Source organism: Euleptes europaea, chromosome 2 (assembly GCF_029931775.1).
Source record: "Euleptes europaea isolate rEulEur1 chromosome 2, rEulEur1.hap1, whole genome shotgun sequence".
NCBI classification, from domain to species: domain Eukaryota; kingdom Metazoa; phylum Chordata; class Lepidosauria; order Squamata; family Sphaerodactylidae; genus Euleptes; species Euleptes europaea.
In genome coordinates this window covers 70031322-70045534 of record NC_079313.1, presented here as the reverse complement: position 1 = coordinate 70045534, position 14213 = coordinate 70031322, and the positions used below count along the sequence as shown (strand labels likewise).

The 14213-nt window shown below is 41.6% G+C and overlaps 1 protein-coding gene across 1 annotated transcript in view; it reads right to left on the bottom strand.

Annotated features, from left to right (window-relative positions):
• Nucleotides 1-14213, bottom strand: part of GLIS1 (GLIS family zinc finger 1) — a 231663-nt gene that overhangs the window by 53189 nt on the left and 164261 nt on the right. The window contains exon 4 of the mRNA XM_056844412.1: nucleotides 7355-7516. Within this exon, the coding sequence (XP_056700390.1) occupies nucleotides 7355-7516 (162 nt within the window). The remainder of the gene's footprint in view (nucleotides 1-7354; nucleotides 7517-14213) is intronic.

The window sequence follows — 14213 nt, the reverse complement described above, 5'->3', positions numbered from 1 at the left end:
TCTAGGGATTGTGGCCAATGTGCAAATATATTGTAAAGCTTTAAGTTGCTTGCTCAGCTTAAAAATTCTGTTTTAACAAATGTAACAGCTTATAACAGGCCTGAAAAAAATAAAAATAATCTACTGCAGCAACTACTTTAACTCAGTGCAAATGCTCTAAGTACTTCATGGAGCTACGTACTTATGTTTTTAGGTCAGGTGGCCTGGAACTAGATGAAAGTGCAGTGAAAAGAATTATATAAGGCCTTGAAATGTCATGGACCTCAATACTCCCCCCCCCCCCAGTAACCAAGTGGTCCTTTAACACATAATCCTTGTCCTGATTTTAAGAGGCACTTCTTCTGTGTAGGATATCAGGAGATGTGCAATCCTGCAAACTTAAATTATGCATCTCAGAGTGTCCTTACGGAAAGCTCCCATGTGACAACATTGCACCTTCATGGGAATCCTGGCTAGACTAATCACCAATCAGCAGTCTAATACATTAGAGAATGGGTACCACCCAATCTATGAACCAACCCCTAAGCTCCAGCTATCTGTCCCTGATCTGACTGGCCCCATTTCTAAGTAAGTTTGATTTCCTCTGTAGTTATGGTTGCCAAGTCCCTCTACACCACAGGCAGGAGGTTTTTGGGGTGGAGCCTGAGGAGGGTGGGGTTTGGGGAGGGAGGGACTTCAATGTCATAGAGTCCAATTGCCAAAGCGGCCATTTTCTCTAGCTGAACTGATCTCTATCGGCTGGAGATCTCTATCGGCAGGAGATCTCCAGCTAGTACCTGGAGGTTGGCAACCCTATCAGTAGTACCTTTAGAATAGGATATATTGTATTAATATATATTTTTCATTTATTCCTTCCTCTTTTAGCATGATGTATCTTGCTCATTGCTACCATATGTGTTGGTCATCCCACAAATCAGACAACTGAGCTTAGATATTAGAGGTGTAAGATGGTAAGAAAAATGCTACCTTTATGTGTCTTCCCCTAAAGACATACATTTTTTTGGTCACTGTACAGAAGAGCCTCATCCTTTCAGGCAAAGTTTAATAATTTTAGATTAGGACATTACTGGTCAATCTTGCCAACACCAGAAAGGCAGCTATAGTCTCTCTTATCAGTGGTATCCCTTCTTTAAGGGTCGATTCTAATCCAGTTTCCAGGACTGCCTTAGACCTAACCCTAACCTAATAATCTGCGATCCAATCAAACCAGCACATTCTAACAGGTCTTTGTAATCATTTTCAGATCCTCCTTTCAGAGAAGATAAATGACAGATTGACCTGCATTTGGGATCCCAAATTGCTTCCACATGCATTCAATAAGAACTAAGCAGTCCCTATAAATCCTTTTTCTTTGTAAGTGCCTCCAGAGGAATAAGTAGTCTTGCTCCTTGTACCAGCAGGAAATTTCCAAAGGAATAATAAGATCATTCACCAATTCAAGGCTCCAAAGGCTAACCCGATATGTACCCAGAAACTTGTATATGAAAGTCAATTTATTGAAAGCGCCTGGAACACACAGAGAACCGAAACTTGAGGAAGGATGATGGAAACCATTATACAATTCCTTAGTGGAATTAGATGGGCAGAGTATTTTCCCAGCTATGGTAACACATTATTAAGGATGGAGAAACTAGATCACAAAAAAGTCCATCCATGCTAGCCCAAAACCTTTTCAATCTTACTTTCACACAGGATTCAGTTACACAGCAGGCATATAAAGGGGATCAGAGTTTGCTTCACAAGCTGAAGGCCTTCTATTACATGCATTCGGAATACTAATAGAGGCATGCACACTAGCCAGTTCTAATTTCATACACCAAGAAAGAAAAGAAATACACTAAAACACCACAACGTTTTAAAAGCATTGGACAAATTAACAAGATAAGTTATATAAACACATGAATGAAGTCTGTGAACAGAATGAAAATTAAAGAATATGTCAACACAGGGTCAACACGGATAAAATGTCAGTCAAAATTATTACTGTACCTTTTTGCTGATTATGAATATTTCATAGAGTAAAAAGAGAGGCAGAAAAGGAGAGAAAGAAACAGAAGAAAAAGAGAGCAGAGAGTTAAAGGTATTTTTTTTTGCCGTAACACCTGTATCAAGAGATACCAAGACAAAGAGGGACTTCGTTCTGTGTATACCACAAAGTCTACAAAACGATTCTTGATTGGTGAGCCAAGTTTGTCTGCCCCAACACTCTACTCTGTTTACATTAACGTCAAATAGTTAAGTTTCAAAAAGGTGCATCCTATACAGCATATTTAATTTCAAAAGAGCCACATTTTAGAAGTAATTACAAATTCAAATTGCTAAAGCTGACTTTCAAATAAATAAAACATTGTTATTGTAAGTGTGCTTGGGTTTGGAAAATGTGACTGACTGCCTTCTATGACTTGTTTGTTTTTGCAAGGCATAATGTACATTACACATTCCTTAATGCTGCACTGTCTGAAATGTGTAGCTGCTTGAAAAGTAAATATCAATTAACTGCCAGGTTTCTGCCCCATAAACACCCGGCCACACGCTAAACCGCATATTCACCTCTTTGAAAAGACAAAGGAAGGACTCTTGTTGTTCTTTATAAGCTTTGGACCAAAAACGTAAATGACCTAAGGAGTATGCTTGCTTCCAGGGGTGGGTTGACAATAGGAGAGACTAACATGACCTGGACACATCAGTTAAAAAAATTGTTATCCAAACCCCAAACGCCAATCTCATTGAGTTTTCCGTGGCAGGTCTGTGTCCATGTCACTCTTTTTAGATCACTCTGTTTATCTGAGTTTCTGATTATCCAAGTGTTTTGTATGTGCTTTGGGAAAACTGAATTACAGTTTAACTATAGCACTGAAACAGCATTCCTTGAAGTCTAGGAGAGAAGAAAGGAGCAATGGAGCACTAATTCGACACAATAAATCCACTGGGATTAAAAGCATAAGAACATAAGGAAAGCCATACTGGATCAGGACAAGGCCCATCAACTCCAGCAGTCTGTTCACACAGTGGCTAACCAGGTGCCTCTAGGAAGCTCACAAATAAGATGACTGCAGCAGCATTATCCTGCCTGTGTTCCACCTAATACAATAGGAATGTTCCTTTGGTACTGGAGAGAATAGGTATGCTATTCATGGCTAGCACTAAAGTATGTAACAGACAGCATAACATCTGTTTGGGGAGCCAGGTCCTTTACCTGTGAAGGGGCCTTGTGTACCTGGGGGGGGGGGCATCGTGTCCAATTATAGTTTTAAGATTCCACTTGGTAGATTCGTGCCTAGCAAAGCACAGTCATTTTAATTTTCTGCTTCCTTACTTAATAAACCAGACACATCTTCCTAAGGACCAAGCAGGCCAGAGGAAGGCTACCATTTATTCAGTTGTCATTCTGGGACAAAGAAAGGGCTGATGAGTGCAAGGCTCGGTAGGACACAGAAAGAAAAAGTATATGCAGGCACTGAAAATTGCTATGCATTATATTTTAACAAACTGCATTTTTTATTTCAAATCATGGGCTTACATTTACAACTATTAGTCAAAATTATGGAACATTTTTATGGAATGTTCACATTCTCTAGCAGTGACATAGCACAGTGGCAACAGCCAAGATCTCTGTATACAGGGAAATATTTCCAAAGGCATACACAAGTTTCATTCAGATTAAATAACATTAAATGCATGGCAAAGTAGCAGTAAAAGGAACCTGTGGCAATCCATTGGGCTATGCATTTACCTGTGGATGCTGTTGCAATAGTATTTTAGCAAGCTAGTAATACCAAAACTGTTTGCCACCAATGACTTTCCTGCCAACATCTCAATTCCTGCATGTGACATCACAGAATTTACTATGTATTCCTGTGGACCACAGAGAGAAGACTGGGTAAGCTGCCATTTTACCAACTCTATCCATTTCTCCATTCCTGCCTGTGAGATCAGGAAAGTAAGAAGTGATTAAATAACTACACCCTGTCTATAGTAACAAATACTAGGACCTGTGCCAAAGGCTTCCATATATTCCTGGAGACTAAGTAACAGCATACAAATCGGTCATGTTGTAAGAAAGCCATGTTTACCCTGCGGTGATTGCCACTGTAAAAAGACCAACAGAGCATCTGAATGTAGTCATGCTGCTTAATCCTATTTATTTTATGTGTTTATGAGGATGGAACACATGAACACATGCATGGACACATGAAGCTGCCTTATACTGAATCAGATCAAAGTCAGTATTGTCTACTCAGACAGGCAGCGGCTCTCCAGGGTCTCAGGCAGAGGTCTTTCACATCACCTACTTGCCTAGTCCCTTTTAATTGGAGATGCCAGGGATTGAACCTGGGACCTGCATGCCAAGCAGATAATCTACCACTGAGCCACTTCATCATATCAAGTATACACATGCATTAATGGCAACAGAGTATTGAGAAGGACATTGAAGTGCATTCATATTAATGTCTCCTAGACTATATGGCCTGATGCGCTGGAGGACTGCAATGGACGGAAGGGGGGATGTAGAAGACCTGCCCGAGACTGTGAGATCCTTGCTTCCCAAAGACCTTCGCTCTTGTTCTCTGCCTCTCCGCTGTGACTCGTACCCCTCTTTTCTCCGTCCCGGCTCAAGGCTTCCTCCCAGGCAATGACTGGCTGTTAAAAGGCCAGTCCCTTGAAAACACCGTGTGTGTTGCTGCTTTCAGGAGTGGAAGCTGAGGGTGGCTCCCAGGGTCTCCTCACAGTCGAGGGTCCTGGAAGTCACAAAGTCTCCAGGGGATTTAGTTCATTCTCCTTCCCACTACAGACATCCATGTGTGTGTGTGTAAAGTGCCGTCAAGTCGCAGCCGACTTATGGCGACCCCTTATGGGGTTTTCAAGGCAAGAGACTAACAGAGGTGGTTGACCATTGCCTTCCTCTGCATAGCAACCCTGTTATTCCTTGGTGGTCTCCCATCCAAATACTAACCAGGGCTGGCCTGCTTAGCTTCTGAGATCTGACGAGATCAGGCTAGGCCATCTAGCTCCTCTCTTATGCTGCTCCTGGGGGGGCGGCCTCCTGTCCCCCAGAAGCAGCATTTTAGGAGGCATTTGGGACTGTAAGAGGATGGAGAGGGAAGGACATTGAGCATCATGAAAAGAAGTCCCTTCCACCCATGGGAATTATCCGTTGACTTTATTTGTTTTTTTAGAACAGGGGTCCCCAACCTTTTGGAGCCTGTGGGCACATTTGGAATTCTGACATGCCATGGTGGGCGCAGCAACAAAATGGCTGCTGCAGGAGGTGGAGCCAGCCACAAAAGGATTGCCACAGCTTAACTTCAGTAACACAGTGCAGATCCTTGTGCTGTGGTGGCAGCTGCTGCCAAAGCAACGTTTTCAAAAATCTGCACAGCCAGTCAATTCCCCAATAGTCAATCAGAAGCCTTGCAGGGCAAATGCCCTACCTGGCTCCACCCACTTCCTAAAAACACTTGGCGGGCACCAGAGAAGGTGTTGGAGGGCACCTTGGCGCCCACAAGCATCACATTGGGGACCCCCGATTCAGAAAATGTCTGTCAGCTCTACAGGGAACCTGCCTAAGGTGGCTTCCAAAATAAAATAAAAACATAGAACCCCATAAAATTTCTTAATTCAAACAATGCATTAAAAAACCCAACCACAGCATAAAAATAAAACATTGAGCTGCTTAAAACAGGTCTTAATACAGTTCACAGACAAAGAGCAGACTATATAACTATGTTAAAATTCACCCTTAATTAAAAGCTTGGTTAAAAAGAACTATTTTGCCTTGATGCCCAAGAGAAATTAGTGCAATTGCCAGACAACCTTCAAGGGGAAGGGCGTTCTACAGAGAAGGGAGGCACCACTACTAAAAAAGCCCTGCATATGGATGCCACCTGCCTCACCCTGAGAAGGGTTTGAGAAGAGGATCTTAACTGGGGGACTAATGAAGGAAGCATTTAATTGGCACAAGGACAATGATTTCTGGATATTGGTGTAATATCAGCATCAGCTAACCACTGGATGCTCAAAGTAACATTTGCATAAACTAATACCCAGAAGAGCACTCCTTATACCAATGGACATAGAGAGCATCGTACTAGAATCCCAATAAGTGATGCCTCAAATAGAAGCTGCATATAATGCATGCAATCCTGAAGGGGCTCCAGAGCCGCACAGGAACTGGCATGACCCCTATGCTGGCATCCATGCCATTTGCGCCATGCAAACTGGCATGAACACTGGTGTAAGGTGACTTACGCCAGTCCCCCTGGACCCCAGCCAGTGTAGGGCAACTTATGCCAGTCCTGGCAGTGCTCCAGTGGCACAGTTCCCTGCGCCACGATCCTGGGGGCGGAACTGCCTTTAGGCAGCTTCCTAATCCCTTCCACCCTGGGAATGCCCCCTTGCGCTGCGGCATTGCTATGCCACCTTTTTTGGTAATGCAGCCTCGTTGGATGCAACTAGCTGATTTTCGGGGTTTGTATCTTTCACCGCGTGTATTTTTCTTTTTTGCAGCCAGGAAGCCTCACAGGAGGCAGTGCAGCTGCACCACTCCCAGCCACCATCATAACACCTCTCCTTAGGATTGGGCTGAATGCCTTTTAAATCAACACTACAGTGTCAGAAAATGCATGAATTCATAAGAGAATTAACATTATTAATAATACTAGAAAAAGAAGAGTTGGTTCTTGTATGCCGACTTTCTCTACCCCTTAAGGAAGAACCAAACCGGCTTACAATCTCCTTCCCTTCCCCTCCCCACAACAGACACCCTGTGAGGTAGGTGGGGTCGAGAGTGTGACTAGCCCAAGGACACCCAGCTGGCTTCATGGGTAGGAGTGGGGAAACAAATCCAGTTCACAAGATTAGCCTCCTCCGCTCATGAGGAGGAGTGGGGAATCAAACCCAGTTCCCCAGAGTCTACCGCTCCAAACCTCCGCTCTTATCCATTTCACCACGCTGGCTCTCTATGTAGCATTTCTATTTATTTGCTTCTGTATGTAGCACTTCTATTTATTTGCTTCTGTTTATGGAAAGGTGAAGAAGCTGTAAGGCACAAATCCTGACAGATACAGACATCCATCCATAGCAGCAAGATCTTTGGGAGTTACCCTATAGCAATTCAAGAAAACCTCCCCATAAAGGATATGCAGAACATCTTGCATGTTTCTAATATCTCCTCCTTTTTCTTTCTAGAAATGTATAAAAACAGGCAAACTAAGCTCATCCTTGTTTATCAATTCCCACTGGAGACTACTATGATGCCTCATATAAGTGGAAGAGGCCTGTGCTGGTTTCAGGAAAAGTCCCATTAAAAAGGCTGTGCTTCATACATGGCCACATAGAATAACATCATGCTTACGGTATCCAGGTGTGTTCGCTGATGCTTAGCTCGGTCACTAGAGTTGCTGAAAGCTTTCTGGCAGCCAGGATGCTGACAAAGATAAGGTTTCTCACCCGTGTGACTCCGCAGGTGGATCTTAAGGTTTTCAAGTCGAGAAAATGCTTTGTTGCACCCTTCAAACTGCAATAAAGCCATAAAAAAACTCTGTAAAGCTTTATTAAATAAACCATATCCCGTTACACTGAATACAGTTTTGTATTTTTTTAATCCAATCTGGACATGCAACAAATCAACCAGAATTCAGAACATCTGCTTAAGTTTATGAATGGAACATATCTTGCTCCGCTGTTTTAATCCATCACGACACATAGCATAGAGGTTGGTAATACTCTGTTTCCAGCATTCACAATGTTGAGCCTTCAAGATACGGTTTAAGTAAAGGAGCTTAAACATTAAGAAACAGCAAGTGTTCAGCTTAGGGAGGATTTTTGTTAATATGATGAAGAACATGAAGAATTGGCACATGTGTTGCTGTGGGGATCAGAGAGCCACTGCTGTGCAAACAGGACAGGGGGAAAAGATTTGACTGCTGAAACACAGCGCACACCAAGAAAGAAGAATATGGGAAACAGCAAAACATAGTCCACTGAGTTAGCATAGTAAAGCACTCTCTAAAAATCTAGAGCAATCATCTACACCCATCCATTATGCCCACAGTGATACAGACTGTACCAAAGTGGGTCTCATTATCCAATGTGATTATTGCTACCACCACATATACAAAGTTAGTCACTTAATTAGAGGACTTCACAAAATAAGCAGAGTTTAGCTTTTATCATTGCTATATCTAATAGTGACGTGGGTGGCTTTTGCCAATGATGAAAGCAGCAAAACCAGGCCACCCACAGACAAGGGTTTCTACATATTTGGGAAGTCCCCAGGTATTCAGAGAAATCTGTCTCTATAAAACAACCAAAAATAAAAATATGCCCTCCTCCCTCAACTGGCCTGATGGGAACTGAGCATACTCCAGAGGCATGGGATGTCAACAGCAACAATGATCCAATTCCTAAAGACTGATCCCATTAACAGTTTGATCCCTCTCTGCTCCAGAGGATTCATTCTGAAAATATTCCAACAAAATTCTTGAACTTCAAGTGGGACCCTTACAGTAAGGAAGGCAAGGGATTTGGGAATAATCTCCCTGTCCTCTATGCTACCAGAAATGTTGCTGTGTTTCTTTTTTGTTTGTTTTTCTCCCAAATGGGCACACTTCTGAAACTTTCAGCGCAGGTTCCTAGCCCCATAGCTGTGCAGCCATACAAACTAATCACCCAGTATTATGCCAATGTATTGAAAATGAAATTGACTTCAGCAGCTAAGAAAGACTTGGTCAATTTCATTTTTAGTACCTGCCTGGGATGGCAGTTGTGTTGTAAGAAAGGTATATGTGAGTGTGAGTGTGCACGTGTACCTATATATAAAATAAATACATACATCTATACCCCTGGAGAACATTCACTGCTGAAAAATATAATGCCAAGTTCATCAGACTACTCATCAGAAACCTTGTAGATCCAATCTGCAGAGCAGTATGAAAGGGGGGGGCAATTTGATGTCAAAATTGGATTACATCAGATTTTGAGATCACCTATAGCTGAGTCAGTTGAAGGAGGAAAAAATAGTGGGAGATGGGGAATTGGCCAGTTCATTCTCCTGAGAGCTTATACAATTCTTTGTAGAGAGAACGGGATTTCCCAATCATATATATCTCTCCCCACCACAAGTGGTCACAGCTCATAGCCTGTGTTTAAAAAAAATTAGGATTTGCTTTAAACATTTTTATGGAAAATCAAATCATGAATTAGTAAGTAAAACACAAACGGGGAAAAAGCAGCCAGAACAATCCATGATTCCCTGTAGTATGACACAAAGGAGAGACTGCTGCCTTCCATACAATGTATTTCTGACAGTGCTCTCTTTCCAGTGTAGGATGTTGCACGTGTTCCTTGAGTTGATCAACCAGCATCCAAAGAGCCCCCAAAATAGGCACATATACAATGCTGTGTTCCTGTGATGCAAAAGTACTGACATGATCCAGGCAAAGTTTGAATTCTGAGCTCTCGTTGCATGCTCAAAAGCACTTCCCATTGAAGTCAAAGGGACTTAAGAACACTTAATTTCCTCTGGATCATGCCTAGGTCATTCTTACATCCCATAATATTCAGCAATGCTGCTTGCTAGGTAGTTTTCTGGAGAACCTTATTCATTTCCCAATGTTGCCCCGAGCTTTTTATAAAAGAAAGCAAACCTTCCAGAATGCATTGAAAGGCCTCTGTATTTTTAGTCTTCTGCAAAACAGACATATTTCATTATGAGCCCAGCCATCTCTGTGTACCTACTTGTATGTAGTCTGGGCAGACATCAGTAAATACTCAACCAAAAGATAACTGGTGTAACAAATATTTAGAAAAACCCTTGGTGGTAGAAAGTCGACAAGTCTCAGCCGATTTATGGTGACCTCATAGGGTTTTCAAGTAGGGTTGCCAGGTCCCTCTTCACCAACAGCGGGAGGGTTTTGGGGTGGTGCCTGAGGAGGGTGGGGTTTGGGGAGGGCAGGGACTTGCCGTAGAGTCCAATTGCCAAAGCGGCCGTTTTCTCCAGGTGAACTCATCTCTATCGGCTGAAGATCAGTTGTAACAGCAGGAAATCTCTAGCTACTACCTGGAGGTTGGCAACCCTATTTTCAAGGCAAGAGATGTTCAGAGGTGGTTGCCCATTGCCTGCCTCTGTGTAGCGACCCTGGACTTCTGTGGTTGTCTCCTATCCAAATATTGACCACAGTTAACCCTGCTCAGCTTCCGGGACCTGATGAAATCAGGCAAGCCCGGGCAATTCGTGTCAGGGTAGAAAAATCCTTACATATATTTTAAGTTGCTCTTGTCCTATATGGACTTAACACAAAGATGTTCAAAGAAGCCCCAGTGAGCGAGCTGTGGGGGGATGAGGGTGGCAAGAATACGAGAATGATGAGGCAACAGCTTTTTAGCAAACCACGCATTCCACATTGCCTCGTCTACAGGAGGTTGTATGATGCAAAATGCACCACCAAAAAAGCAGAACTCCCTTCCTCTGCACATCTTCTGGAGCACTGTTAGTGGTAGAAGTAAACCTAGAGCAGTAATAAATTAATAGTTCCTGTATTTTTAGTCTGACTGTAATAGTTTGTTTTAGGATGGGATAGTAGTTAGACAGTTTCAAGTGATAAGATTGTCTTTTATGCATTCCTGACTTATGGGGGAGCATTGTGTAGGACTGTTACTTTTTACAAACAAAATAACTTAGGGAGCAATTCTACATAGGTCTGCTCAGAAATCAGTCCCATTTTATTGATTGGGGTTTTCTCATAGCAAAGTGCTCATAGAAATACAGCCCAGTAACTTATAGTGACAGAAAATAAATTACAGTTTAATGACACAAAGATAAAATGTTAGGGAAAAGTCTCTTAGAAACAACATCTCAAAGGAAATTGCGCAAAGTCTTACCAGTGGAGTAGGCTCTCCTGATGCACCCTGCATTCTATTTTTGAACCCAATACTAACCCATTTTTCCCTAAAAAACAATTGTTCCTCACAAGGCTCAGAAAACACAAAAACACTGAGGAATGAATCACAGGTCATACATTATTCAGTGATCATTAAAGTATAATTTAAATTTTAAAGCATGTTTTATTTAATATATACAAAGCACCAATTAAAATGCTCAAAACCAGTTTACTTGTAGATTACAATGACAGGGTGTCTTTAATTATATTTCTAACGCTTTTCAGCTCTACCTGAATCCTAAAAAGGAAAGCTTGGGATTTGATGCTCATTCATCTAGAAATTTCATCCACATACTAAACTGAAATCAATTTTTGTTGATAAAAGGTGTTTGAAATTATTACAACCCTCTTCCTTGTAAATAAATTCATACTCTGTGCCTCCGTAGTATCAAAATTAGTGCTATCCCATGATGTAACATTTGAGGGTTAATTCTGCCTCAGCCATGAGGTGTAAAAAGCCAACACTTTAGAATTAATTATTTCTGAGTAGCAAATATCACAGTTCTGTTAAGAGCAGACAGGGTAGTACAGATGAGGCGCTCTGTACGTCTAAAAGAAATAATCCTAAAATTAGAAAAGTTAAATAGAAACTGAATTTCTATGTAAAATGTAGGGGACGAATCTATTAGCAGGTATATCACCGATATGAATGCGACTCTAAAGTTGTGCTGCCCTTCCAACCCTTCCGACTGATTCACCCAGTGTTCAGCTTTATGGATAAATACACAAGGAGATGCATGTGCATTAACTGCCAACTATTTTCTCAAGAGCAATCTCCTTAAAACTGAAGAAATGAGTGACCTGTGACTCAGAAATTTTATTTGGCTAGGGAATTCCCCCTTGGAATATTTGATGTCTTTCTGGGTGCCAGTGAGGTTTGGAAGACTTCAGTCATTCCAGATAAAAGAGTAAATAAATAAATGGCAACGGTCTGGAGTCTGGAGCACATATTTTAGAAAACATCTTCAAAAAACAGGCAACCTTAGACCCAAGACTTGTTAATGTTACAGACCAAGAAATATGCAGCTTTCCACAAGACATAAAATAAGTGCCTTGGCAAGCCCGGCATGTTCTAAACCCATTTATTAACCAAACTTCTACACCACTTTTATACCAAAAGTAATCAAAGTAATATGTTAAAGCCATAAAACAACAAATGAGGAACATAAATTTGAAAATACAAACAGCCCATCTAGGGACCTCTCTATTTTACTAGGTGATATGAACTCTCCCCATTCTCCTTTTAAAAAACAACAACAACCTTCCAAATCCTAATACCTTTAATTCTGTTTCCTGTTGCTGCTACCTTCTATTCACTTTTGCAATTTTAAGTAATTGTTCAGTGGCTGAACATTGGAACCAGGAATTTTCCTCTGTACAACTGTGACAATGATGGACACAATTGAACACTGGGACAAGCTAGCTGATTTTGTTTGTAGGTTTTAAAGAAAGGGCTTAAGAAGCTTCAGAAAGGGCTTAAGAAGCTTCAGTTGGTACTTAAGGCCAAACCAGATGTGATATTTGTCACAGGTTCTCCATGGGGACTTGCAGCCATCTGCTGTCACCTGCCAGTCCTCTGGGAGAACTCCCTTTAAAATTGCCACAAGTCCAGATTTTGGTTGGGACTGCAGCATGGGGAAGAGCCCCTCCTTCCCCGTGCCATGATACCCAAAAAGGTGCTTTGAAACAGACTGGGAGACTGAACTGCTTTATCTCTGGATCATTACTTACAATGCCGTTGTTAATAGTGCCAAAACTGAAACGATTAAAAAAAAGGAACAGCCTCAACCATACCAAAAGGGAAGCCCTAACTAGCTGTCAAAACAATCCTGACATCATGAAGTGCAGTTGTCATCTTGAACAAACTGGACTATATACAGTAGGCTAAGAGACAATTCTCCAATAGCACATTTTATAAATCACTATCCTTAGACCCCACAAAGGAATACCAGAAAAATCTGACTAAGAATTTGAAGGAGCTACTCACCCAAGAACAAACCCAAATGTACACACCATGGGAACCTCAACCAAGTTCCTAGCCAAGAGACACAACCCTGGAAACCTGGGAAGCCCCATTGTCTCTGGTATTGGAACTATCACTGTTGTGGTATCTGGCTATATTGACTCCATCATCAGACCTTAAGCCATAAATACCCCAAGTTACTTATGGGACACAACTGTCTTCCTAAGGAAACTGCAGTGCGCTGACAGCCTCCTGAAAACACCATCTTAGCAACCATGGATGTTGAGTCCCTAGATACCAACATCCTCCAAAAAGGTAGACTACAAGCCATCCAGAACATTATCGCAGATAATACCACAGCAAACCTGAAATCTGAACTTTACTTATTTGTCCTCACCCAAAACAACTTTGAAACTGATAACAGTTTATACTTTCAGATTAATGGCACAGCCATTGGTACCTGCGTGGCACCATGGTATGCAAACATTTTCATGGCTAACTTACAGCGACACTTCAGCTCCTGCCCATTAATATCTGTCCTGTACTTAAGATTTATTGATACAGGGTAAAGTGTGCACACAACAGGTATATTTCCTGGACACTACTGTGAAACTTTGCAGTGGACACATAAGCACAACCATATATATATTTAAAAAAACTAACCGCCAAACATTTTTTGCATTCTTCCAGCTACCACCCATAACATATGTATAAAACAATCCCTACTCTACAGTCAAACACTGTCTTACAATCACATTTGATCTGAACCCTGATACAGGGACACTAACCTGGAGGATTTACAAAAGGCATTTTTTGGATTACAGTACCTTCCCAGTATACTAAAGGAGCAGATCAATAAAGCCAGAATGGTACACAGAGCCAACCTGTTATAAGACAGACCCAAGGAAGGTAGCAATAGAACACCACTGGTTGTCACCTGCAGTACACAATTTAAACAATTTCAGTGCATCATCAATGACCCATAGTTGTTCCTGGATAAGAATATTTCTCTTTCACAAATCTTGGATGGCAGGAATTTTCTAGCTTACAGACAGACCAAAAACAGCTTCTGACTAGCAACAGTGAATCAACCAACAGACACAAACCCAGGAATGAAAACCCTTCAACAGATCTCGATTCCAACTTTGCTCCCACATTTGCTCAGGTAATAATATTATGGGACCTAATAACATCAGCGATATCATATTAAGCTCCTCCACTTGCATATCATCCAGTTTAATTTATACCATCTATCTACATTAGACAAATGTGTTAGTTCTATGTGAGAAAATCAATGAAAACCAATCTGA